General features: G+C 50.0%; 1 protein-coding gene across 1 annotated transcript in view; it reads left to right on the forward strand.

Moving 5' to 3' along the window:
- GRIK4 (glutamate ionotropic receptor kainate type subunit 4) overlaps positions 1–25,244 on the forward strand; it is a 311,751-nt gene that overhangs the window by 198,939 nt on the left and 87,568 nt on the right. The window contains exons 8-9 of the mRNA XM_060157982.1: positions 7,966–8,118; positions 9,014–9,118. Coding sequence (XP_060013965.1) covers positions 7,966–8,118; positions 9,014–9,118 — 258 coding nt within the window. The remainder of the gene's footprint in view (positions 1–7,965; positions 8,119–9,013; positions 9,119–25,244) is intronic.

The following is a 25,244-nucleotide window of genomic DNA, read 5'->3' on the forward strand; positions in this document are numbered from 1 at the left end:
GAGAGGGCGTGGCTTTCTAGATCTGTCCTAGCCAGGTTACATTGAAGCCTCCCAAAGCCCCATAAGGCAGCTCATGTGATGCTCACATAACTTTCCGGAGGGTCAGAGCTCATGCAAAGCTCGGGGAGCTTTCATCAGGGAAGCGCATGGGAGAAGGAGGCGTGAGAACTTGAGTCGCAAGGCTCTTAAGCTTCCAGAGCACATCCCAACAGGGTGTTTTAGAGCTGAAAGAGGGAAGATTCCATAGGAAGGATTTGGCAGGGTCGAAACATCTGAAAGACGGGAGTCCTCACCCCCAGCGGCTTAAGGGACAGTGAGTATTTCCTCAAGCACAGGGTAGGGATAAGACCAGGCTCACCCCTCCTGGCAGGAGTACAGCCCTGTGCTCCTGGTCTCTACCATGGGTCTTGCAGTCATGACTCCGGTATTGTAATGAGGTGCTGACACTCTTCAAAGGCTCACAGCACAGTATCAGGAGAGAAAACAAAACCTGCCACCTCCTCTCCAACCCGAACCGTTTCACATTTGGCTTTGGCCAAGTGATATTAAGGGTCCCAGTGCCACACTGCTGATGTCCCTCTGAGGGTTTCAGCCCTTCCATTCGTGCCCACATTGACCACGAACAGGCAGATGGGAAGCCCTTGGTACCTGCCTCATAAGGACCCAACACCAAGGCCAGGCAGTGCCACTCACAGGGCTGTAGGGCCAGCTCTGGCTGTGCTCACATGTGCTGAAAAGAGCACTAGCCTTAGAGGCACAGGACCTGGATTCAAACACTGGCTTTGCTATTTTCTTGCTGTGTGATCTTAGGTAGCTATGTAACCCTTCTGGGCCTCAGATTCTTTTTTCTCTAATTGTGGGCAATTATGCTTGACCATGTTAGAGGACTGTTGTGAAGGTAAAATGGGATATGCTTCCATCCTCAATTCACAGTTATTCATTGAATGAGTTTATTTAACATCCCATCTGCCAGACACTGGGAGAAGCATGAGTAAATACATCAGGTAGCTTTTGCAACAGAAATGCTGTGTAACAACCTACCCTCAAATCTCACCAGCTTACAGCGATGAACGTTTATGCAGCTCGTGCATCTGAGGGTCAGCTAGCGATCAGCTAGTCTACGCTGGCTCAGCAGGCAGCTCTGCTGATCCGGCTGAGCTCACTCAATGCCTGGGGGTCGGCTGATCTAGGCTGGGATGGCTCTGCCCCACATGCCTCTCCTTCTCCCGACCCAGCAGGCCAGCCTGGTATGTGCTCACGGGGGTGGCAGGAGAGCAGCAAAGCAAGTGGAAATGCACAAGACCTCGTAGTCCTAGGCTCCCAGGACAGGCACACTGTGACTTCCACCTCATTTCGTTGGCCAAAGAATGCCACGTTCACAAACTCAGAGTCAGGGAGTGAAGAAACGGACAGAATGCTGAACCACTGATGCTTGAAATTATCGCACCCTGACGTCTTCCTCCTCATGGCACCCTAGTAACAGACAAGAGCGGTTGTGCATCCCTTTTTGACAAATGAAGAAACTGAGGAGAAATGAGGAGAGCCGGGGCCTGCCGAGGGCCTCCAGAGGATGGTGCTACAGGGAAGCCTGGACTAGAGCTTACAGAGCCTTCCAGCCATGGTCTCTGTGGTCTCTGAAGGGAAGGTGATACAGCAACTCCTCACCTGGAAGCAACAAATCTTTCTCGAGGCTTCTCGCTTAAGCATCTACCTTTGGCAAAGCAGTGCCTCTTCCCATAAATTCCCAGCACAAACAGCCCAGCTCTTTCATCTGCTGGGGAGCCGGCAGGTGAGAAAGAATCAGTTCCAGGAAAGCACAGCCCTGTTTGTCGCCCCATCCAGCTTTCTACAGAGGCTGCAACCACTCCTGTCTCGGAGGGACTGCTCTCCTCTCCCTCCCTTTCCTCCAAGGTCCTCTCCCCTCTCCCCTCCTCTCTCCATCGGTTCCATTCTCTTTTCCTTCTCATCTCCTCCCCTCACTCTTCCCTTTCCACTTTCCTCTGTCACCATAACCTCCTTCCTTCCTTTCTCTTTCTGTTCCTCTTTCTCTCCCACATGCCACGTTTTCTTTGCATTTTCTTCTGTCTCATTTCTTTTCCTCCCAACTGGAGTGTGTCTCCCTGTCTTCCTCATCTTCCCAGTCGGCCCATGATATTCCAGTTGCAGCTCGCTGGAACAGGGGCCCACTTCCAAGGGCACAGAGAGGGAGTGGCTGAACCGAAGGGTGACCACCAAAGGGAAAAGCTCAGCGCTGCGCCCACGAGGCTGTGTCCGCCAGGTGGCTGCCAGCGAGCCACAGACATGCTTCTTGCCAGAGGTGATGACAATGACAGAAGACAGTGTCGTGAAGGGAGACACATCCCCTCTAATTTCACGTGCCAATCCCATTCATCACGCAGCAAAGAACAGAAATCGTGGAAAATCATTAAAATTACAGATGGCTAGATTAAGTAATTAGAATTTAGGCTAAAACAGCTGTTTGTAATTAAGTGTTTATTTCATTGAATAAAACCCAGATTGTAAGAACTACTCCATGAGATTTTAATGGTTCCTGTCCTGGTATTATGTTGGGGGTCAGAGTTTAAGCGACAGAAGTTCTGAGACACACGGACATCCAAGAGGACTCTGGGAATCCAGTGATCTGGGGGGTATCAGGGAAGATGAGGGTTACAGGTGTGAGTTTAGAAGACATTCTTATTTTTACTTGGATGGGTGGGGGAGAAACTCAGCCGCTATTCCCTGAGTCAGGTTGATTCATCTTAATTTATACAGAGTCTTTCATTCCCCTGAACAATTTACAAACAGCTCAAAAGAAGATAACAATGAGGAAACAAATGAAAATATAAAAACAAGAGAATTGAGGGTGTTTGCCAAGCAACATTTTGGAGCCAAGACAGGAGAGGATTTTAAATGAGGGTTGAGTCATTTGGGGGATTTAATATTCAGAAGAGACAGGACAGGAGAAGCAGAGACAAGACCCAGAGGCACACACATGTGGATGGGAAACAGAAACCACAGAAAGACAGTGAGGGCTCGTGAAAGGGAAGCGGATGGACGACGGGAAGGGGCAGGGATGGTGGGCACTACAGGCCCAGCCCTGGAGACATGGATGGAGCGCCATTTGGGTACCAGAACTCTTCCCCAAATGCTTTCCAGAGCTAAATTAGTAAATAATAGTAGAGGAAGAAAGCAATTCGGAGAGCAAAAAGGTGCTTTGGGATGGAGACCCTCAGTGAGATGGAAAAGTTGATGAGGCAGAGATTAGATTACAGGCTCTCAGACCATCGAGGTGACATTGGCAACGGTGGACGGGGTGGGGGGAATAAGCTGGAGGAGTGTGGATGGGAGACAAGGTTTCAGAGAAGCAGCTGGAGGATCCCAGTGAGAGACCCGGGCTGATTGCCAGGAGCCGGCTGGTGATCTACGGAGGACCCTTAGGAGGCTGAGCTGAGAAAAAAAGAAGATGTTCGGGACTTAGGAGGTTTCAGGAGCTCAAATCAGCCCAAGTTGAACTGCAGAAAGGACCCATGAAGCCCTGAGCACACTGGGACACGTCAGCTGTGTCACCTCTCTGAAGGCAGGATACAGTTGGAGGGGAGACAGGGACCTTGATGATGTTCCTTCCATCCGCTTCCTCCTTCCCACCCCCAGCATCCTTTGCTGGAGCTGTAATTACTAGAAGCACTCGAAGAATCTTGAAGGCCCCAGAGTTCAAGATGCCAAAGAACACTGCAAACAGACACACGCCGATTTCCCAGCATCTGGATCATTTGCTAATAAGGGAGCATCAGCGAAGAAAACCACATCCCAGATGGAGTGGGCATAGCGGCAACCGTGTGGCAGGAGGAGCTTGGGGCCTGGTGGGAGGATGTGAGGAATGGCACGGTGAGCTGTGTCTGCAAGTCTCCGGGGACCAGCACGCAGCCTCGAAAGAAGAAGAAGGGGGGTTAGAGAGGGGATAAGGCCAGGCCTCCCTGGGGGCCTGCCCGGAGACAAAGGGGGTCCCCAAGGCCTCGGTACCAATTAGGATGCTCTGAGATTCAAGTAACAGAAATCCAGAATGAAACGGTCTCTTACCAAAAAGGAAGTGTGTTATCATGTGTCACAGTAGGTCCAGAGGTAGGGCAGATCCTGGAGCGATGTCGTTAGAAACCCAGGTTCCTTGCATCTCTGCTCTGCGCCCTTGGTGTCAACTTCATCCTCAGGATGGAGCCAGGATGGCTGCGGCAGGTCCAGGTGTCATGTCCAGACCCAGTAATGTCCAGAGGAGCAGGAAGGACAGCCTCTCCTAGAGACAGGAAACTCGTCTGAGAAGCCCGTCGCTGGAGCCCCGCACTCCAGGCCTCAGTTCGTGTTTCATTGGTCAGAATTGGACCACCTGCCCAGTCCCGAATCCCATATTGGCAGGGGAGATGGGATGACTCTTGGAGCGCTCAGGCTCACCTGGGAGCTGGGGCTGGGACCCCAGAAGCACATGGCTGATTGGGGGAGGGGAGGACACCTGCAGGAAACGGGGGTTCTGTTAGGAGGAAGGGGAGAGTGGGTGCTGGGGGGGCAGCTGGTGGTAACCTTCCACTGCCCCCTCTGTCCTGCCCTTATAGTCCTGTTCTAGTAGAGGCCCCAAGTGGCTCTTAACTGAAGGGCTAACTTGAGGACAAGCAACCAGTCAGACCACGAGGCAAACTGGGTGATAACTAAACCCAGGGTAGCAGAGAAGCCTGCCTGGCACCCTTCCCCGTGCCCAGCTCTGGCCCAAGAGTCTCAGGCTCGCATCTGCTGTTGAGAAGGTAACTGCATCCAGGAAGATTGCCCCATGCTGTCCTGGGAGGCGAGGCACGGATAATTCTGATAGAGCAATGACATCCCCTGGCTTCTCCAGAGGAGCCTTGCCAGGAAGGGAGGGGGAAAGAGTGCTGCAGAGAGGGGTGGAAACCATCCTGGACAAAGGGATGCTGGGCTTCCAGTCTAGTCCTGTCCTGGCTGAAGACCTGTCTTCATTTGTAAAATGAGAGGGTTGGACTAGTTGATTTCTAAGATCCCTTCCAGCTCTGACACGAGTGATTTTGAGAATCTCAGGATGGAGAGATTAACTGGGAGGCAAGAGAGACAGAAATTAGTTTAAGGCATCATTTAAATAGCCAAACGGAAGGATGGAGAAGCAGTGTCTATAGGGGTAGCTACCTCTCCCTCAGGTAGATGTGTGTCCGAGCTGGAAAGGGAGAGTCTGTAGCACTCATAATTTCCATATGTCCTTTGGCAAGGAAATGTGAGAGGTCCATTCGTAAAGGAGCCACTTGTGCTCAGGGGGAAATGAATTGTGTGCAAAGGACAAGACAGCTGTAGGCTTGCTGAGAAGCACCACGCAGGTGAGCCTCGAATCAAGTGAAGGAGGAGCCCAGCTGCTAGGGGAAGGGCAGTGGGATGGAGAAGAGGATGCGGTAGGTGCTGGATGAACTTGGAGGAACGTGGCTGGTTTTCACGGCTCGGCGGGACCACAGAGGTTTCCACTGACCCTGATCGTGCGATTTAGGTGCCCTTACCTGCTTGGTCTCCGGGTCACAGGTGGCCACAGGTGGCCACAGGTGGCTTCAGGACCGGGCCAGAAAGGAGGGGTGATTGATAGAGCTGGGAGGGCAGAAGACCCAGCGAAGGCAGAGGGGACACAATGGCTCACGCCCGGTGGGATGTCTCAGCGGAGAACAGGAGGTGCTGAGGTCTGCAGTACCCGCCGGATCGTAGGGGCTGAATAGATGCGTGAAGAAAGGACAGAGGCGGGTGGAAGGAAGGAAAGAAGGAGCAAGAGAGGGAGAGAGGGTGAGAGGGAGGAAGGAAGAACACACTGGCCAGGCAATTCTGTGTGCAAGTGAACTGGAATTGGGGCAGAGAACTTTATTTTGCTCTTTTTCCCTCTAATTGCCTTCTAGAAAGTTTATCCAAAGTCAACCCACCCAGTTCCCACGACAGACCTTTTTGCCCAACATGGAGCAAAACTGTGGGGAAATACATCCCTCTTCCCAGCCCATTTTCTGCCCCATCGCTCCCTGTTCTTGCTACTCCCCAGGGTCCTAGCTCAGCCAGGACGGGCTTCCTGAGCCCCTGCTGATGCCCGTGGGCACCTGGGGTGCATCACCCCGCCCTCGGGTATGGTGACCGCTGAGACTGGCAGTTTAGAGAGCACTTTCACTGACCCGTGAGGCAGGGATGCTACCTCTTGTGTACAGGAAACTTGCTGCCCCCGAGGTTCCGTCACTCAGCACGTAAGAGAGGCCTGGGCGCTAGACTTGGGGTTTGGGGTTCTGAGTTTTGAGCCCTTTCTCCTGCACCTCCCTGACTCAGGCTGCTTACACTGTGTCTGGAGAGCTTGAAAAAGATCCAAGAGGTCACAAGCTGGTCCCTCTGCCTTCAGCCTTGGAGGAACCGGTGTCCCAGGGCCCGGCCAGCTAGGAGGGAGGTTGTAAGATGCCACATGGAGAATGTTCTTGACGGGTTAGGCTCTGAAGGGACGGTGCTGATTGCCCGCGGTGGGATGTCAGAGTTCAGTGAGGAATTTGCTTTGCACTGGGACCGAGGGTTGAATTCCAGAGCCCAGCATCACACCTCCCACGAGGAGGCCTCTGCATGCCTTCCTGGGCCTCCCCTCAGGGCCCCCGTACAGTGTAGGCCCCGTAGTCATTCACACTGGGTAGGTTCTCTTGTCATTAACACAGCAGAGTGTGGCCCCCTCCTCAGATGTCACATTCCCCAAGGACAGGCATCTTCTGTTCTTCTGCTCCTACCACCTCCTCCCAAACACCCCAACCTTCCCCTCCCCAAAGCTTGCAAACATCCGGTTAACCGGGTGTATGTTCAGGCTGAGCCTTGTGGGCAGATATCACTCAACATTTAATTCAGTTCAAGAAATACGTCTTGGGGGCTTCCCGTACGCAGGGTCCTGGCTCTAGACGAGATGCAGGAGATAGAGATTGAGGTCCTGTGTGTTCCTGCCCTAAGCGCTGGCCGTTTCACAGGGAGGTGAAAATATGGACAAACAGCTGCACTCGCCCTTCCCCTGCCTTTAAGGCCCTCACAGCACTCTCCCCACCTCACTTCTGGTTTATTGCTTTCTGCCCTCCTCCCCCCATGTGTGCTCCACCCTCCCCCACACTTTGTCTTTGGCCCCGCAGTTCCCCCTCTGGAATACCTTTCTCCTCTTCCCAGCTTCTCCCCACCCCCAGATCCAATGTCTTTCCTACCAAATCCTTCAGTGCTCAGTTCCAATGCTGAATCCTCCAAGAAACATTTTCTTGATCACCCAACCAGTTAAGGTATCTTCTCTTTGGACCCCCCCAACAGACCTTTTGGCCCGTGTCACTCAGTTTCACGTTACCTTTATTTGTGTCCTATCTCCCCATCTCCCCTCCCCAGTTCCACTCTAGTCTATCACAGGAATAGGGTCTTGCTTACTGCTGGGCTTTGAACTCACCATATGCTTCATATATGCTCATCATATTGAATAGTACAAAGTAGACTGTAATAGTAGGTACATTTAGGAAGAAACAATATCAAGGGGGTCTTCCAGGAGGAAGTGACCTTCAACTGCGCCTTGCAGAATGGGCAAATCTGAGGGTAGGGTTCCTTCCACCTCCTGAGATAAGCACCCTGCCCCTTCCTTGGGGCTTCTCAGATCAGTGGAAGATGGTACTTCCCTGTAGAGAAGAGAGAATAGGATACCCTTGAAATCATTTGGGGCCCAAGGAGGTGGCTTGATGGTCCAATTTCAGAGAAGCCTTGGCCACCATTGTCGCCTTGGGCCAGCACTGGACTCTTAGGGGAAGTGGACCCCAGAGGCAGGAGGTGGGCCCAGGGCATCAGGGACACGCCTTTACGTCTTTGTTTTGCTTTTCTTTCTTCCTCCTCTTCTCCTTTCTTCCTCCTTTCCCTTTCCTTCCTCTACACCTGTCACGTCGTCTCTCTGCCCCCTCCCAGCTGTCCTCCGCCCTGCTGTTTGACGCCGTGTACGCTGTGGTGATGGCGGTGCAGGAGCTGAACCGCAGCCAGGAGATCGGCGTGAAGCCCCTGTCCTGTGGCTCAGCCCAGATCTGGCAGCACGGCACCAGCCTCATGAACTACCTGCGCATGGTGAGGGGTGTTGGGGGCCCTGCGGGCCATGCCCAGCCTGCAGGGGGTGGGAGGGACCACTGTTCAAGGCCCCTCACCTCCAGACCTCCCCAGTACATCACAGCCCCAGGTAAAACAGCGATCTGTGGTGACCCCATTGAGGGGCTCATTGGTCACTGTTGTTCCCTAATCCCTAACAGCCACTGAGAACCCATGGCAAGTTTGTTTACAGGGCAATGGGCTTTGAGCCTTAGACTGTTAGGGGGTCTCTGGATTCCAGGCTTGGAAATTGACCCCTTGGCTCAGAGGTGGTCCCTGCAAAGCTCTGCACAAGTGGGGACAGATGGACGATGCTGTCATAGACTGTGGCCCCTCAGGGAGTTGCAGGCTCAACACTTCTGGCCTGATGCTGGGTTCCCCCAGGGTTCTCCCAGCCAAGCCACCTCTGGTGGGATGGACGTGATTCTAGCCCACGAAGAAGCCATCTCCTGTCAGAGGAGCCTGGGGGAGAGCGGCTAGGATTTTGCTGTTAGAGTCAGGTTATCCCGCAGCTTGGAGGTGGGTGAGTAGCTGCCCAAGGAGGATAAATGCTATTCACAGCCAAGGGCCTGGAGGAGGAGCTCAGGGGGATCTGAGCTCGAGCCAGCATCTCAGCATCAAGTCGGTTTATGCAGCAGCTGTGAGGTCACTGGGTGCGGGGCATCCTTTCCTTCTCTAGCCCCGGCCAAGTCTGAATTGGTTCCAGAGACATCACTTGCATAGTCTGAAGATCCCGTGGCTGAGAGGTGGACAGGAGGATGGATCCTGACGGCTTCCCTTCTCCTGGGCATCCTTAACCACCACGGTGGAATGCTTGCGTGGGGCCACATGGAAGGTGGGGCCTATTTGGTGCTGTAACTCACTCTCTCTTGGACAGGTAGAATTGGAAGGTCTCACCGGCCACATTGAATTCAACAGCAAAGGCCAGAGGTCCAACTATGCCTTGAAAATCTTACAGTTCACAAGGAATGGTTTCCGGCAGGTAAGCCTAGCCATGCCGCTGTGGTGGCAGATCCCTCCTCCTTGTTCCTTTCTCTGTCCCCAGCCCATTTCTCCTTGGCACTCAGGAAGGCCTCCTGCTCTCAGTTGTCCCCAGGAGCAGCAGGCTGTGTCCAGTGCAAGGCTCCTGGCAAGTCCTGGCTTCCCCCTTCCTGCACCAGGATCAGCCAGTGTGGGTCAGGGGCCACAGCCCCAGCAAAATGCCAAGAGAGAGGCAGCCGTGCTTTATGTGGGGAGAGGCGAGACAAGGGAGCATCGTATAAGGAGGGAATTCTCAGGTCTTTCTACTCTTTGGATTATTCTACTCCCTGAATCTCGCCCTAATCCTGGAACCAGGGTTAGATTCCAGGTTGCTTGCCCGTCACGTACAGATCAGATCCCATCGGGCTGAGGAATCCCTTCGGCGTTCAGTTCTCTTCTATCAGCTCTTTTCTGACCGGCCCACCCACGCCCTTCTGCCATGCCAACCACACCTCCCCCCTCCTGGCTGCTCCCTGTCTCCTCCGCCAGCTCAGGATGCTTTGTCCCCTGGAGCTCCTTTCAACACCCTCTTCCTTTCTCATTCTCCTCCATTAACCTTCTCACTCTCCTTTCCTCTGATTCTCTTACATCAGAGGAAACAGGGATTCTGGCAGTCACTCCAAGTGCCTCTCTGAAGGTCTTCCAACCTCCCCATCACTCTAATAATCAACTCTTTATTCTTAGTGTATCCTTTCTCCAACCTTAAAGAGCCTTAGAAGTAGGAAAGGATGCACTAATTAGCGCAGGAAGCAGACATACTCAAGAGCCTGCTGCCTCTCAGAGTGGCTGACCAAGGAAACGTACCACTGAAGGGGTCACAGAATCACCTTTTCAGGAGATTATGAAGGATCGTCATCATCTTCTTTACCACCACCACCACCATCACCATCATCTTCACCACCACCACCACCATCACCACCACCACCACCACCATCACCATCATCTTCACCACCACCACCACCATCACCACCATCACCATCACCATCATCTTCACCACCACCACCACCATCACCACCACCGCTACCACCAACAACAACACCACCATCACCATCATCTTCACCACCACCACCACCATCACCACCACCACCATCACCATCATCTTCACCACCACCACCACCATCACCATCATCTTCACCACCCCCACTCCCACCACTACCACCACCATCATCATCATCTTCACCACCACCATCACCATCACCACCACCACTACCACCAACAACAACACCACCATCATCTTCACCACCACCATCATCATTATCATAGGGGCTTTCATTTATTAAGCTCTTACCATGGGCCATTTACCACAAGAAGTGTGTCATTTGTATTTTCTCATTTAATCCTACAAAGTAGTTACTTTTTATTAATCCCCATTTTACAAGTGAGGAAATTGAGGCTCCAGGAGACTGACTTGGCCTTGAACAATGTAGTAATGGCAGTTGGTTTTGAACTCAAGTACCTCTGATTCTAAAGCCCAAGTTCTTAACCATTATGACAAATTGTGCATCAGACTAACCTTGGTAATTTGTTAAAAATGCAGATTTTTTAGACTCCACCCCACAGGAATCTGACTGGGTAGACCTAGCAGAGGGCCCAGGAACGGCTGCAACATCAGGCACCCAAGGGGATCCGGGTGATACCCTGGGCTGCGCTGGGAGGGCCGTCACATCTGCATCCTTCCCCTCGGTCCTCATGCCTGAAAGGCTCCAATTCAGCCCTTCTTACGGGGGCCAGTGGAGTTCCTTATAGTAGGACAGTGATTATGCTGGGCCACGAGGCCAGGTCACCCTTCTTGGAAGATGAGAAAGTAAAAGACAGGAGTCCCAGACTGAGAGAGGAGCTATGTTAACGACTCCTCTTAGCTCAGGGCCGGAGCTACGTGATCTTTAAGCAATGACATCAGCAACCTTCTTTTCATAACTTCCCAAATGGGGTGGGAGTTAGGTAGGCGGCCAGAATCTATGGGATGGAGGATCACAAAATGGTCATTTCATGTATGTAACAAATGATGTACTGACCCCTTCCTATGAGTCAGGCACTGTGCTGGGCATTCAGGAAACAAAACCGAAAAGGCACAGTCCCCGCACCGAGGCAGCCCACACTCTGGCGAGAGAGACGGAAGGAAAAAATAAGTGCACTTTGGGTTATTAAACTCAAATCATGCCCTCGGGCTCATAATTCTCGGAACAAAGGAAGCCGCCTGCCTGTAGGAAAATTGTCAGGCAGACTTCCTGAGTCCCAGTGGGGGATGTGAAGTAAAGAACATTTATTCATTTTTTCAATATATATATTCTGAGTGCCTGTAATGTGCCAGGCTGTCTTCTAGACAGAGGTGAAAAATGGGCTTAGTGTCTGCTTCCATGGAGCCTGTATTCTAATAGGGGACAGACAGCAGGCAAACAAATACTATATAATACATCAGTAGAGGTAAGTGCTACAGGAAAAGTGAAACAGGGTCAGGAAAAGGAAGGGATGAGAGAAGAATGGGGAGAAGCAGTAGTTAGGGGAACAATGCCAAGCCCAGACCACCTCCCTAGAAAGCCCGAGCTCAGGCTTTGAAAAACGCCCCTTGGCCTTCAGCCCTGCTTTGAGATGCTCCCTGGAAAGAGCCCACTTCCCTCAGGCAACACCTGCGGTGACAGAGTTGGCTGGCCGCTCCGATCCCACCCTCTACTTGAAGAACAGCTCGTTAAGCTCGGAGTACCTCTTCACCTTACCTGTGCTTCTCCACCAGCCGCCACTCAGGCTGGTTTTCCCAGCTGCCGGGCTGCAAGACCGCCTGAGTCATTAGGAAGTAGCATCGCCAGCCACCAGCACCCATCCCTCAGCCCCACCCCAGTCCAGCAAGGAGCTCTGCTCCGAGGCATCCTACACAACAGCTGCTGCCCCTTCTTCTGCAGCACCTATAGAGGGTAGGGCTTCTCAGACCCAGGTGTGCCCAAGAATGACCAGTGGTGCTTGTCTTAAAATGTACTTTCCTGAGCGCTACAGCTATAAATTGAGTTAGTAAAACTGGGTGCATTCCAGGAATCTGCATCTTCTTAACTAGCACTCAGATAGATGATTATCATGCCGGTGGTCCACAGGCTGCCCTTTGACAAAGACGCACTGCAGCCTCTATGCATAGAATTTTTTCTTGACCTTCCTGCATCCCACCCCCATCTTTCTGAGCTAATGTTGAATGGAATCTGCTACAGAAGTGACCATGAAAGAGGATGATGTTTTTGACCTTCAACTACCCTCAGGGGCGCACCTCCTTGATTGGACTTATAAAGTGAATCACAGTCATCCTCTTTACTACCCATTTTTCTTCAACAAATCTGGTGACCATACCGCTGCTTTCCTGTCTGGCTCACGTGCTGTGAGTAGCAGTGAGAACCCTGCAAGATGTATCATGGGCACAGATATAGCTTTGCAGCTCTGGTCCCCAGGTCCCAGCCCAATCACCGACCCAATCTTTGTCTCTTGACAGCTGTCCTTCCCCTGCTTATCACAGGATGAAGAAATGGTTTGGGGACTGATAATTAATTGGGCTTCTGTTCCAGGGTAGGAGGAATGTCAGTATCACTCTCTAATAGTCTCCCAGTTCCGTCCAAGGTGATGCTGGCAGGGGAGGGGAGAGTGACAAGGAGCATCTCTCGAGGACCTGTTGTGTAGCAGAAGCTACATGGGTACTTTGCACAGGTCACTTCTGATCTGGAGGACAGCCCTTCAAAGTAGATAAACTCCCATTTCACAAGTGAGGAAACGGAAGCTCAAGGATCGTAGATAACTTGGCCCAAACCCACAAGTAGCAAGGACTCTGGGCAGAGCTGGAATTCACACTCAGGCTTGTCCAACTCCCAAGCCCATGCTCATGGGTCTCCCCCTCCTGGTTTTTCTCTTTCCTGGAATCCCTAAGCCCCCAAATCAAAACACTTTACCTTGCTGCCACCTGCTGCAAACCAGGACAGAGCTCCTGCTGGGCTGGGCTTTCTTTAGTCATGGTATCTTCTCATTTGGATTTGGTTTTTTTCTTTCTCTTCCTATCTGGGCGAGTGACTATTAAGAGCTGGCTCTGACTATTTAGAAAGCATGCAGGGACCCAGTGGGTTGTAATGGTAAAATGTCTGAACCGAATACCATATTCCCTGCCAGTGGCTGATTAAGGGATTATTACCATTTTAAAAATAGTTTTTTAGAATTTAGGGTTTTGGGTTTTTTTTACCATTCAAAAAAATTACTGTTTTGATTCTGTTTGGAGAGGTTTTCCATCTTGGAACTCGAGCTTCCACTGGAGCCTGTTTGGGGGAAAATGTCCCCTATAGTGTCCTGTAAGTGACACTTCCAAACCTGGGCCAGGTTCACTAGCTCCAGCCCCCAGTTTTTGCCCCCAGTGTGAGTTATCTCATCTCCATCCCATATTCTCCTTCCCCATCCCACAAAAGATGTCCTGGGTGGTATTGGAATAGTATAATCTCCCTTCCTAATTTGCGAGAAATCATATTTGAAAGAGGCGAGGGAAAAAAAGCACAGCCTTAGCGGGCCCTTAATCTCCTTCATTTTAACTTGGTTTAAAGATCAGAGGTTCCAAGCAGGCCCCCAGCGACTTTGTTAGGGCTGTAATAAGATGAGCACACCTTTCATCTGAGGATCAGAAATGGCTTAACAGACTCTAATTAAGCCTTCGGGAGAGGGAGGGGTGAGGCCGGGTAGTGTCTGTTGAGGGGGTTATCTCTAGCTAAAGATGAAAATTGAAACTTTTCCATTGGCTCACTGTATATCGCAACAGGGTACCTCAGCTTTCTTCCTCTGTGCAGTGAGGATGGTAACCCCTCAACATTTGGTCTGGCTAAGCTCAAGGATTATTGAAAACTAGATTTGCATAGCACTCTCTTCTGCTTGCATATGGTTAGACAGAAAGCTGGCTCTGCTGACATAATAAGAATGGCTATCATTTATTGGGTGTCTCCTACAAGATGCACTGTGCTGGGTGTACTTAAAATTTCTCATCTCTTTATCAACCATGCATAAAAGCTATTCTCTCCATCTTACAAGTAAAGAAACTGAGAAAGGCATGTTCCTCATCCATTCAGCTAGTTAGTTCCAGGCTTGAGCACTGAGTCTGGGTCTAGCTGTTTTCAAAGTCCCTGGTCTTTCCACTCTGCAGAATTGCCCAGAACATGCTGGAGGAAACTCTGAGGCCTCTGGTCTAATCTTCCAACCCAGTGCAAGAATGTTCTCCACAGCATCCCTGAGGGAAACAGCCACACAGCCTCTCCTTGCACATGTCCTGGGCTGGGAGATTCACCCCCCACCCCCAGGAACACATTCCAGAATCTTCCAGGCACTGAGTCAAAACCTGCCTCCTAGTCCTGCCCCATTAAGCAACCCAGGATAATCAGCTTTCTCTCTTTTTACCAGCTCTTCAAATATTTAAAAATAGCTTGACTTCCCTTCATTTATTCATCCTCTTCTGAAACTTAGCATAAAAACTTTTTGAGCACCTACTTCGTGTCAAGGGCTAGAAATGCGAGATAAATAAGTCATGCTCCTAGTCTTTTGGGAAAGGCAAAAACTGCAGTCAGTCATCACTGTCTAGTGCTTGAGTTGTTCTGCCCCTCTGATTTTTTTCCTCCCCCAAACAGTGGCCCATAGCTGTTCCCAACGCGACACAGGTGACAAATCTTTCACCGCGAATGCTTTTTGGTTTGTCTGGGGCTCTATTAAAACATAAGGCCCAACGTGGGTACCAGCTTCCAGATGGGGCAAGCTGGTACAGAGCTGAGAGCACTGTGGGACTTTCCCCGTCCTCACTCAAAACACTCAGTTTCTATTCACCACATTAAGTCACTTACTGGAATTAGTCTTCAAATTTTTGATGCATTCTGAACTCTGGGGCTTGGAGTCCATTAATTGCTCCTCTTGCCCCTCCCCCAATCCCCACTTCCAAAATACACAGGGTTATTGTCACGTGCACTTTTCATAGAAACCAGCCCTGAGCCACCTTTTCCTGGACCATGGATCTATTTAACTCTGTTCCCATGGAGACTGGCAGAGCTGGCCAGGAGTGGGCGAATAAAAAACATTGTGAACCGACAGCCATATTTTGTTTGCCAAAGCTGATACAAACTCAGCTTTCCAAGGGCCTGATTTCCTGGAATGACTCGAGTGTGGCTCTCACCAGACGCAGGAGGGTGGACAAGTGGCTTTTGTGAGTCACCCTTGCAAACCAAGAATTCAGGGATGCAGTGTCTTCCAGAAGGTTTCGGGAATCCAGCTTCCCGAAGTTCCGGCAGGTCCCACCCGTTGCTGGGAGGACAGGATGCCTCTCTTTGATCTTCTGTGCTGCCCTCTTCCCTGACAGAAGCCCACACATAGGCATGTCTGCCCCCTTTCCGGGGAGGTCTGGGTGGGATGCTCCGGTGTTTGTGGCCATGGAACGTGCTTCAGCTGCACCTCTGAGTAATATAAAGACAGCTACACTTCTCATCATGGCCCTCTCAGCCAGAAGACCAGGAAGTGTGGCAGACCTGCTGGGGTCTCTCCCCGCTCCAGACCGCTTCTCCTACTTGAAAAGCAAAGAACAATAGAAAATCCTAAAAACACACTGTCAGGTGACGGTCTGTGTTGCCGTTGCCCGTACACAGCATTGGGGGAACAGTGAGGACGGAGACACCCTCTCCATGGACACATCACCCACCCCCGGCATCTGTGCCTGGTCCCCCACCCCTGTTAGTGTGAGCCTCTGGGACAGCTCAGATCCCACCTGCACTAATGAGAAGTCATTATGCCTCAGACGAGTTGCCAGTGGGCGAGCTGCTAGGAGGGCGCCCGTGATTGCTACTGTGGAATACATTTTCAATCCGAGGAGGGAGTTTACCATAAATATGCAGATCCTTTGAAGCTGCCTTTGTGGGTCCTGGCTCACAGCACAGGAGTGGGCTTTGATTGCTGGAAATCAGGAATCAAACATGCCAGCTCCCCGGCTGGGGGACGGACCTGACGAGAGAGGGCCGGCTTGGGGTGTTGCTTGGTGGGCCATTCCCAGAGACTTGGCCTTTGATGAGGAAGTTCTGAGGCAGCATTCTCCAGAGGGAGGGGAGAAAGAGATCGGTGGTCTGGGGGCTGCTTTGAAGGTTACTGAGAAGTCACTTATTCCTTTTAACTAAGGCACCGGGAGAACGGGGGTTGGCGTGAGGTTTAAAATAGTTGACAATATCTCACAGAATATCCTACATTCTTAGGGTTGGAGGAGACCTGAGAGGTTATCAAGTCCAGTTCTCTCCACCAGAGAACGCAGATGGGAACGTCATTCCGGGGCTGAAAACCTCACCGTGGCCCCCATTGGCTTTCAGGGTAAATGGCAGCTCCAGAGCAAGGCTGTCACGTGCTGGTCCCTGCCTACCTTCGAGCCTCGTCCTGTGCCACCCCCCCTCCGCCACCCCATGCCTGCGCCCTCAGCCCCCATTTCTCACCCGGCCACTCCTGCTCAAGTCTCCAGAGCTCAGGGAGCCTGCTCCCTGGGCCTGCCTCTACTGTAGCTGTCGCTCCAGGCTTGGGGACTCCGTGAGTACAGACCGCCCAGCTGGGAGTGGGGCTCAGCTTGGGCTGGGAGAAAAGATGCACCAGTGAACGAGGGACGGGGGTGCTAGGACCTGGGGAGTGTGCGGAGAGCGTGGGGCCCGAGGATTTTGTCACGAGAATGTTCCAAAGCCACTGCTCCCCATTTGTCCAAGAGAGATTCCACACGACAAGCCTCCCCATTGGCAACTGGAATTTGAAAATTGGAGTGGAAGGCCCCTCCGATCGCTGATGCGTTTCTCCCTTTCCATTTGCTTTCCGTTCTCTACCAGCAATAGTCCTCTCGTCAATTAAAAGTCTATCAAGTGCCTCATCCCGTGAGGGCATCTGGTTCTCCTGGCCACCCCCCAGGATGACTGACAGCCGAGGGGCCAAAGAGCTGGCTTCCGAAGGGTGTTGCCTGAGGCCTTCTCGCCTCCTGCCTCCCTGGCCCACAGATTTCTGGTTCTTTCTCCCAAAGCACAGGGACTTCCTGCTTATCAGCTCTGATGGAAAAGTCACTGACTATAGACGCTTATTCACACATCAGCCGGCAGACAAATTAGAGTTACTTAAAATTTCAACCGGGGCGGGGGGCTGCTTTGGGACAGAGGAGCAGGGTTTTAAAGGACTGCGTTTGCAATCTATTTCTTGTAATATGCCCGATCACGCAGCCCGCCTGAGCTCAGCCTGGGGAAGTTTGCCAGCTCTGAGCGACTGCTTCCCGCGTCTCTTCAGCTGGCTCATGCCTGGGAGAGCTGCTAATTTAGTCTCAGGAAGCAGCCCGCATCAGTTCGCTCTGATGAGACACGGGGCAGGCTCCAGGCCAGAGGTGTGGGGAGCGCAGACAGGCGGGCGGGCGGAAGGGGAAATCCGGGGAGGTGAGAGGGAGCTGTATGCAGGGCGGGCACCGTGGGGACATGGAAGGGCTCAGGCCAGTGCCAGCTCTCATAGCTCCCCACGTTCCGTCCCTTGATCGCATCCTCAGTAAAACGGGAACGACGGTCATCATAGGATCTGCTTTGTGCGTGTCATCAAATTTTTGAGAGAACAAAATGAAATATTTTTTATAGATGTGCTTTGAGGATTCCACTCTACTGTGCAAATTTTAGTTCTGCTGTCTCTCGGGGGGATGTCTGTCAATATATTTCTCTTTCTCTGCATGCAGTGTTCCCGGGATCTCGCTTCTCGCCTGGTTTGGGGAAGACAGAAAGACAGAGCAGGGCTGAGCCATATGCTCACGTCACTCCTGCTGCAACTCCAGAGCCCTGCAAGAAGGCTGCAAGGGCCAGCCCGTGCCAACCAGGCTGGTAGAAATAAATTCTGCCAGCTGGCCCCTCCCTGCTTCAGGAAGGGTTCCCCATGGTCCTCCTCCACCCCTCCCTCTCCTTCCTCCGTCCCTAACCTCTGTCCTCCACTCCCTAACGTGGTGGTATCACCAGTTCCACTTTGCAGTGGCTTTGGGTGGGTGTGCAGACGAAAACCAGAAGTCAAGGCTCTACTCCTGGGAGAATCCCCAGCACATCTAGGGCCTGCCTGACATGGCACTGCCCAGACAAGAGCCGCTGACACCCACCCACCACCACCACCCCCAGCTAAAAGCTCCCCATCTTCCCAGAGCACGGTGAGGCCCAGCCACACAGCATCTCCCACCTGCAGCCTGCATCCATCTAGGGGCAGCAATGGGCCATCCTCAGTCCATCCTGAAAGCTCAGCGATGCGTCTTCCCCCCACCTCCAACATCCTCCTGACTCCTGGAGGACAGCAGATGGGGGTAATCAGCTTCATCCTTCAGCCCAGATGCTTCGTTAGAACCATTAGTTCAATTGGCATCTGCCGTTCAGAGCTCAAAGTTGTGTATTATTAATACAATTGCTTCTCCAAGATACTTCTGTACCCAGCGAGCTTAACAAATGAAGCCGGGCACTCTCCATGCCCCGACTGTGTCGTGTTCATGGGCAGTAATTTTCCTGTAAGATGAAAAATCTCGAGCATGCCTGAGCTCTCTGATAAATTCTCTCCTCGGCAGATAATTTGAAACGTCTTCCGTCTTCTGGGAGGTGAGAGAGGGCTGTGCAGCTGAGTCTTCATATTTACACTCTGCCGTGCACTCACCCCGTGCTAGTTTGATTATCTTCCAAAATGTTTAGAAGAGAGTCTGTGAGATTTTTGACCATATGAGAACAAAAGAGGGAGTTGAGGTGTAGGCAAAAGAAATCATCAAAATCAGTACATCTGTCCAAAAAGAAAGGTGATGTGTGCATCCCCGCTGCCCTGCTCAGGGAAATTTAACTTCTGAAACCCTCAGCTAGTTGGAGAGTCTGTTAGATTCCTAAGAGCCTCACTGGGGATTGGCATACTTAGCCAGAGTCCAGTGGGGTGAGCTGGGCTCCATTCCTGCCCTACGTAGTATTTATCTGTCACCAGAGCCACTGTTGGTTTGTTCTCTTTGGCAGGAGGAGTGGTGAGGGCGAGACTAAATTCCACTTCCCATCCCAGAGGTTGGGGATTCGGGATAGAAGTCTGGGCACATCTTGGCAAGAGTCGGAAATTCAGGTGCAGATGGGTACAGTTGATCCTCATTATTTGCAGATTCCATATTTGCAAATTGGTCTGCTCACTAAAATATATTTGTAACCCCAATGCAGTAGTCATGGTGCTTTCACAGACACGCACAGAGCAGTGAAACATTTGAGTGGGTCGCCAGGCATGTTCCCCGCTGGGGTCCAGCAGGGTGATGCTCTGCCTTCTTTTGGCTCATACTGTAAACAAGTGTGCTTTTCACAGTCTCTGCAGTGTCATGTCTTTCACATTTTTGTGCTTTTTCTTGGAGATTTTGCTGTTTAAAATGACCCCCACACTTAATGCTGAAGTGCTATCTAGTGTGTTCCTAAGGGCAAGAAATCTGCAATGTGCCTTACAGAGAAAATACAGGCGTTAGAAAAGTGTTGTTCAGGCGTGACATTTAGCGCTGTTGTCCAATATTATTGAATCAACAGTATGTATTAAATAAGATGTCTATCAGCAGAAACACACGTAAATCGAGGTTATGTGCTAACTGGTTGATGAAAATGTTGTGACCAGAGGTTCGCAGGAACCTAACCCTGCTTTTCCCTTAGGAGAAATGGTTCAGTCTCCCTAATTCAGTGCTTGTGGGAACCTTATAGAACGCAACTACCATGAGTAACGAGAACCAACTGTAATGAGTTGAGCCAGGAGAGAAGACCAGGAAGGAGCAAACACGAATGGCTGACGTTTTCCTACAGTGGCCTTTTCCTTCTGCATTCATGACCCCATACTCCTGCTCTCTTGTTTTCTCACAGTGTCCAAGGACCTCATCTGCCCCTTGATACTCTGGCCTTGCTTCTGATTCCCCTGATGTAGAAGTAGAATCTAGATCCCACATTCTTGGGGCCGAAAGGATTAATAAAGGTCCTCTAGATCACTACTCACATCAAATGCTTGAATTCTTGCAAATGTGTTCTCATGAAGTAGAGTCTGTGCTTGAATGCCTCCAGTGTTGGGGAACGCAATACCTATAGGGACAGCATATTCCATCTTGGGAAGCTCTCATTGTTAGAAAGTTTCTCCATCTATTGGGTGGAATTCTTTCTTTCTGAAGCCCTCTTCCTTTTGTCCTTAGTTCCATTTCTTGGATTCACACATCTAGTCCATCCTTCTCAGAACTGCTTGTACTTGTTCCTTCTGGAATGTGATTTCAGTCTCTTTCCTGGTCAATATGCTTGCAATACATTCCAGTTAGTCTGTGCTTCCCTGAAAGAGTGGTGTGTGGAACGATATGCAATATTCAGATGTGGTCTGAGTAGAAGAGCACTCTCTTCCCTTGCATCAAACCTGCCATCCCTTTGTAAGTAGTGTGTGCCGCTGACTGGGTGCTCAATAAATATCTGGTGAATTGAATAATAATGTGTTAACACTTTGATATTTATTTCCACTTTGACCAGCTCTCACACCAGGCTCTCTAATGGAGGAACGCCAGGCATCAACCAGCCCCCGGGCTCAGAGAGAGCTGTTTCCTGGCAGGTGGGACAGTGCCTTTCCTGGCATCCTTCTCGTAGGTGGCCACCTGCTTCATCTTTTTCATTTTTAGTAGAACTTTTTTTTTTTAATTTTTTAATTTTATCTTTGGCTGTGCTGGGTCTTTGCGGCACGCGGGTTTCTCTAATTGCGGTGAGCAGGGGCCACTCTTCGTTGTGGTGCACGGGCTTCTCATTGAGGTGACTTCTTTTGTTGTGGAGCATGGGCACTAGGCACGCAGGCTCAGTAGTTGTGGCTCGCAGGCTCTAGAGCACAGGCTCAGTAGTTGTGGCGCACGGGCTTAGTTGCTCCGTGGCATGTGCGATCTTTCCGGACCAGGGATCGAACCCATGTCCCCTCCATTGGCAGGCAGATTCTTAACCACTGCACGACCAGGGAAGTCTAACCTGCTTCATCTTCGTGTCCAGGCAGCCGAGCTTCCAGTGCCCTCCTACGGTCACCTTCCGAGGCCTCTTTGTGTTGTCCCTCTCAGGCCTGTCTCTCCCCGGCTTTGCCCCAAAGCCCTTTGAAAAGCTATACCACATTATAAATCTACCTGGCACTTTCAGGAATTCATGTATGAGTTGGAAGGGGCTAGACTAGATCCTTCTTTTATAGGTTAGATGACTGAAGACTAAAATGAAGGGACTTGCCCAAAGGAATTTCATAATTCAATTCAACAGATATTTCTTGAGTGCCCATTCTAGGCCAGGCACTCTCCTGGGAGCTGGAGCTCCAAAGGGGAAATTATTAATGCAATTGTCAGATATTTACTAAGCACTGATTCCACACTAGGCATTGGGCATATGTGGGGAATAAGACAGAGCCTCACCAGTCATGGAATGTATTTTGTAGTGCAGGAAATGGACGTGAAACAAATAATTATCTAAATAATTATATGAAATAAATAATTGTCTAAATAATTATATGATGAGTGCTACAAAGAAGAAGTTCAGGGCATTATGCCTGAGTCTCTGTGATGGGGAATGACAGGTTGGGAAGGGCCTCCCCAAGGCGGGGACATTCAGGCCGAGGGGTGTTGGATAGCTGGGCATCCCCAGGTGGAGGGGACTGTGATGAGCCTGAACAAGGGCTGCCAGAGCTAGTGGTCACGTGTGCAATTCAGAGACCAGGGCCAGCTGAAGACAGGGCCACATCAGGAAGCCAGAACCCCTGATGCTTTACTTTCTCCACTGTCCCCCACTGTCCTCTTCCTCAAACTTTATTTAAATATCCTCTCATATATCACCTCACACCAGTCAGAAAGGCCATCATCAAAAAATCTACAAACCATAAATGCTGGAGAGGGTGTGGAGAAAAGGGAACCCTCTTGCACTGTTGGTGGGAATGTAAATTGATACAGACACTATGGAGAACAGTATGGAGGGTCCTTAGAAAACTAAAAATAGAACTACCATACAACCCAGCAATCCCACTACTGGGCATATACCCTGAAAAAACCATAATTCAAAAAGAGTCATGTACCACAATGTTCACTGCAGCTCTATTTACAATAGCCAGGACATGGAAGCAACCTAGGTGTCCATCGACAGATGAATGGATAAAGAAGATGTGGCACATATATACAATGGAATATTACTCAGCCATAAAAAGAAACAAAATTGAGTTATTTGTAGTGAGGTGGATGGACCTAGAGACTGTCATACAGAGTGAAGTAAGTCAGAAAGAGAAAAACAAATACCATATGCTAACACATATATATGGAATCTAAAAACAAAAAATGGTTCTGAAGAACCTAGGGGTAGGACAGGAATAAAGACGCAGACATAGGGAATGGACTTGAGGACACATGGAAGGGTAAGGGTAAGCTGGGATGAAGTGAGAGAGTGGCATGGACATATATACACTACCAAATGTAAAATAGATAGCTAGTGGGAAGCAGCTGCATAGCACAGGGAGATCAGCTCGGTGCTTTGCGACCACCTAGAGGGGTGGGCTAGGGAGGGTGGGAGGGAGACACAAGAAGGAGGAGATATGGGGATGTATGTATATGTATAGCTGATTCACTTTGTTATACAGCAGAAACTGACACACCATTGTAAAGCAATTATACTCCAATAAAGATGTTAAAATAAATAAATATCCTCTCATAAATACGTAAGTCAGAATCAAAGGCAAGGAAAAGCAAAGTCTGACCTCAGGGATGTGGACTTTCAAGCAGGAAAGCTTATGGCAAATACCAATGGATAAGAAATAACAATTAAAATGTTTTCCAAACATTTAACTACACATCCGCAGCCCAGGAAAATTAATATCTTGGGGGCAGTGCAGCAGAGTGGACCTGCCTGGGTTGAATCCGCATTACATGTGGAACTTTGGGCAAGAAAGCTAACCTCTCCGAGCCTCAGTTTTCTAATCTGTAAAATGGGGATGATAGTATCAATAGTACCTCCCTTATAGTGTGGTTGGGAAGATTAAATAACAAATGTAAAGCATTTAGTCCAGTATTTGACATGTGATAAATGCTCAAAAGTATCAGCTTGTATAATTTTCTTGTAGTTAGTCCTTTACTAACTAGTTACTAACTAGTAACTTGTAGTTAGTCCTTTACTAACTAGTTACTAACTAAAGGACTAGTTAGTCCTTTACTAACTAGTTACTTACTAAGTAACTAGGATAGGAGTTCACTGATGCCCAAAATGTATTTATGGAGCATCAGTTGTGTTGCAGGTACTCTGCTAGGGGCTGCGTATAGAGTAGTGAACAGGTAAGGTGTCCGAATCCCCTGGGCCAGGCACTTTCATCCTTTTTGAGCATGACTCGCATTCTGGTTGCCAATCCAGGGTGCACATTAACACCCACCTACACATAATTGAAACCAAAGCTTATGAAATAGTAGTTGCCCCTGGTGTGTGGGTTGCACTCTGTTCTATTCTGGATATATATTTCATTTTTAAAATGCAGGTCTGGACCCACTAAATTGATTTCCTAACCCACTAAAGGGTAGCAGCTGCAGTTGAACAAAACACTGCCTTAGACCAACTCAGCTGAAGGCTTCATCAGCCCAGGAAGGGCTCATTTGATAGGGAGTCTTCCCAGCTTTCCCCGGGATCGTTTTTGATCTCTTACCTTTGGCATTTGCCACTGTTGTCCTTTGATCCTGGGTTTTTACAGTATTGTGCATGTAAGCACATGTTTTCCGCTAAAAGAATATTTTGGCTGAGAGAATGAGCTCTTCCACCAACATCGATAACTCCCTCTGTTCCCCAGGTCAACCCCTGAGGCAGGGGCCCTCACTCGTGATCCAGTCTCCCATGTGAAGTAAAGGTTTATGATTGGAGATATTAGATTTAAAGTCCATAAACATTTTGTTCCTTCATGCCAGGGGTTCACCACAGAGGCTTACATTACAGATCTTTTTGGCTGGTCATATATCAAGGCACAGACCTATACTATAGACACTCCAAACTATAACTCAGTCTCAATTCCTGGGGCCTCTAGCCATGATGGTTCACATCTGACTGTTATTCTTCCTGCCTGTATGTTGAAATTAGTTCCGTGAACTCAAGGAGACACTAATACATTATTTTATGTATTCTTCCTAGTGAGGACTTCAACTTTGAACCCTGAAACTGAGGTTAAAAAAGCTGAGTCGTTGGTTATGGCTCGTCCACCTTTGGGATGGCCCTAGACAACAAGGATCTGGAAGAAAGAGCTTGCATTTGCGTAGGGCTTTAAACTTTTGTCACATCTGTGATCACCTCATATCATCCCAATAAGAGGAGAAGGGGAGAAAGACTAACTACCCTTGTCTTATAGGCAGCAAAATTGACTTCCCAGGGCCACACAGCACATGGCAGGGTAGAGCTTGACTTCTGGTCAGCTGCATTTCCACCAGACGGACAGTAGTGCTATTATCTTAAGTTCCCATGGCTTATTAGGGCTCATCGAAAGCCATCGTACACACTAACTCAGTTGCTTAGCAACAGCATTGCTGTACTGTGGGTAGGCAGATTCGTTTATTTCCACTTTGCAGATGAGGAAGATTCAGAGAGGTTAAGTGACTTGCTCTAGGTCACAGAGCTTATGCGTGGCAGAAGAGTTAAGAAAATGTAGGTCTCCTGGTGCCCTCCCACTGCATCTCCCTGTGCTAAGCCCCTAAGAAACTACCCTGTGCCTTGGTCAGGATCACTCTCGTGGACTCTTGTAGCTGAATACCTTCAGGTCTGTATTCTCCAAAGAACAAGTTCACGGTGATCAGAGAGGTGTGTGGGAAGGCCCAGATCTTAAGGTCGGGGTAGCCTGCACTTGCCCTACCCCGACCAGATAGTATAGCAGTAAATAGGACCTGAGTTCAAATCCCAGTTGCATCCTCTATGAACTGTGATCCTCAGCAAGTTGTTTGACATCTCTGAGTCTCAATTTCAATCATTCATTCATTCAACAAAAACTTGTATGAAATGCCTACTTTAAGCCTTTAAGTGTTATTACTGTTGTCTGAAGCGCCTACATTTCTCAGGTGGGAATGATAACAGGGTTGTTATGCAGAA

Source organism: Lagenorhynchus albirostris, chromosome 9 (assembly GCF_949774975.1).
Source record: "Lagenorhynchus albirostris chromosome 9, mLagAlb1.1, whole genome shotgun sequence".
NCBI classification, from domain to species: domain Eukaryota; kingdom Metazoa; phylum Chordata; class Mammalia; order Artiodactyla; family Delphinidae; genus Lagenorhynchus; species Lagenorhynchus albirostris.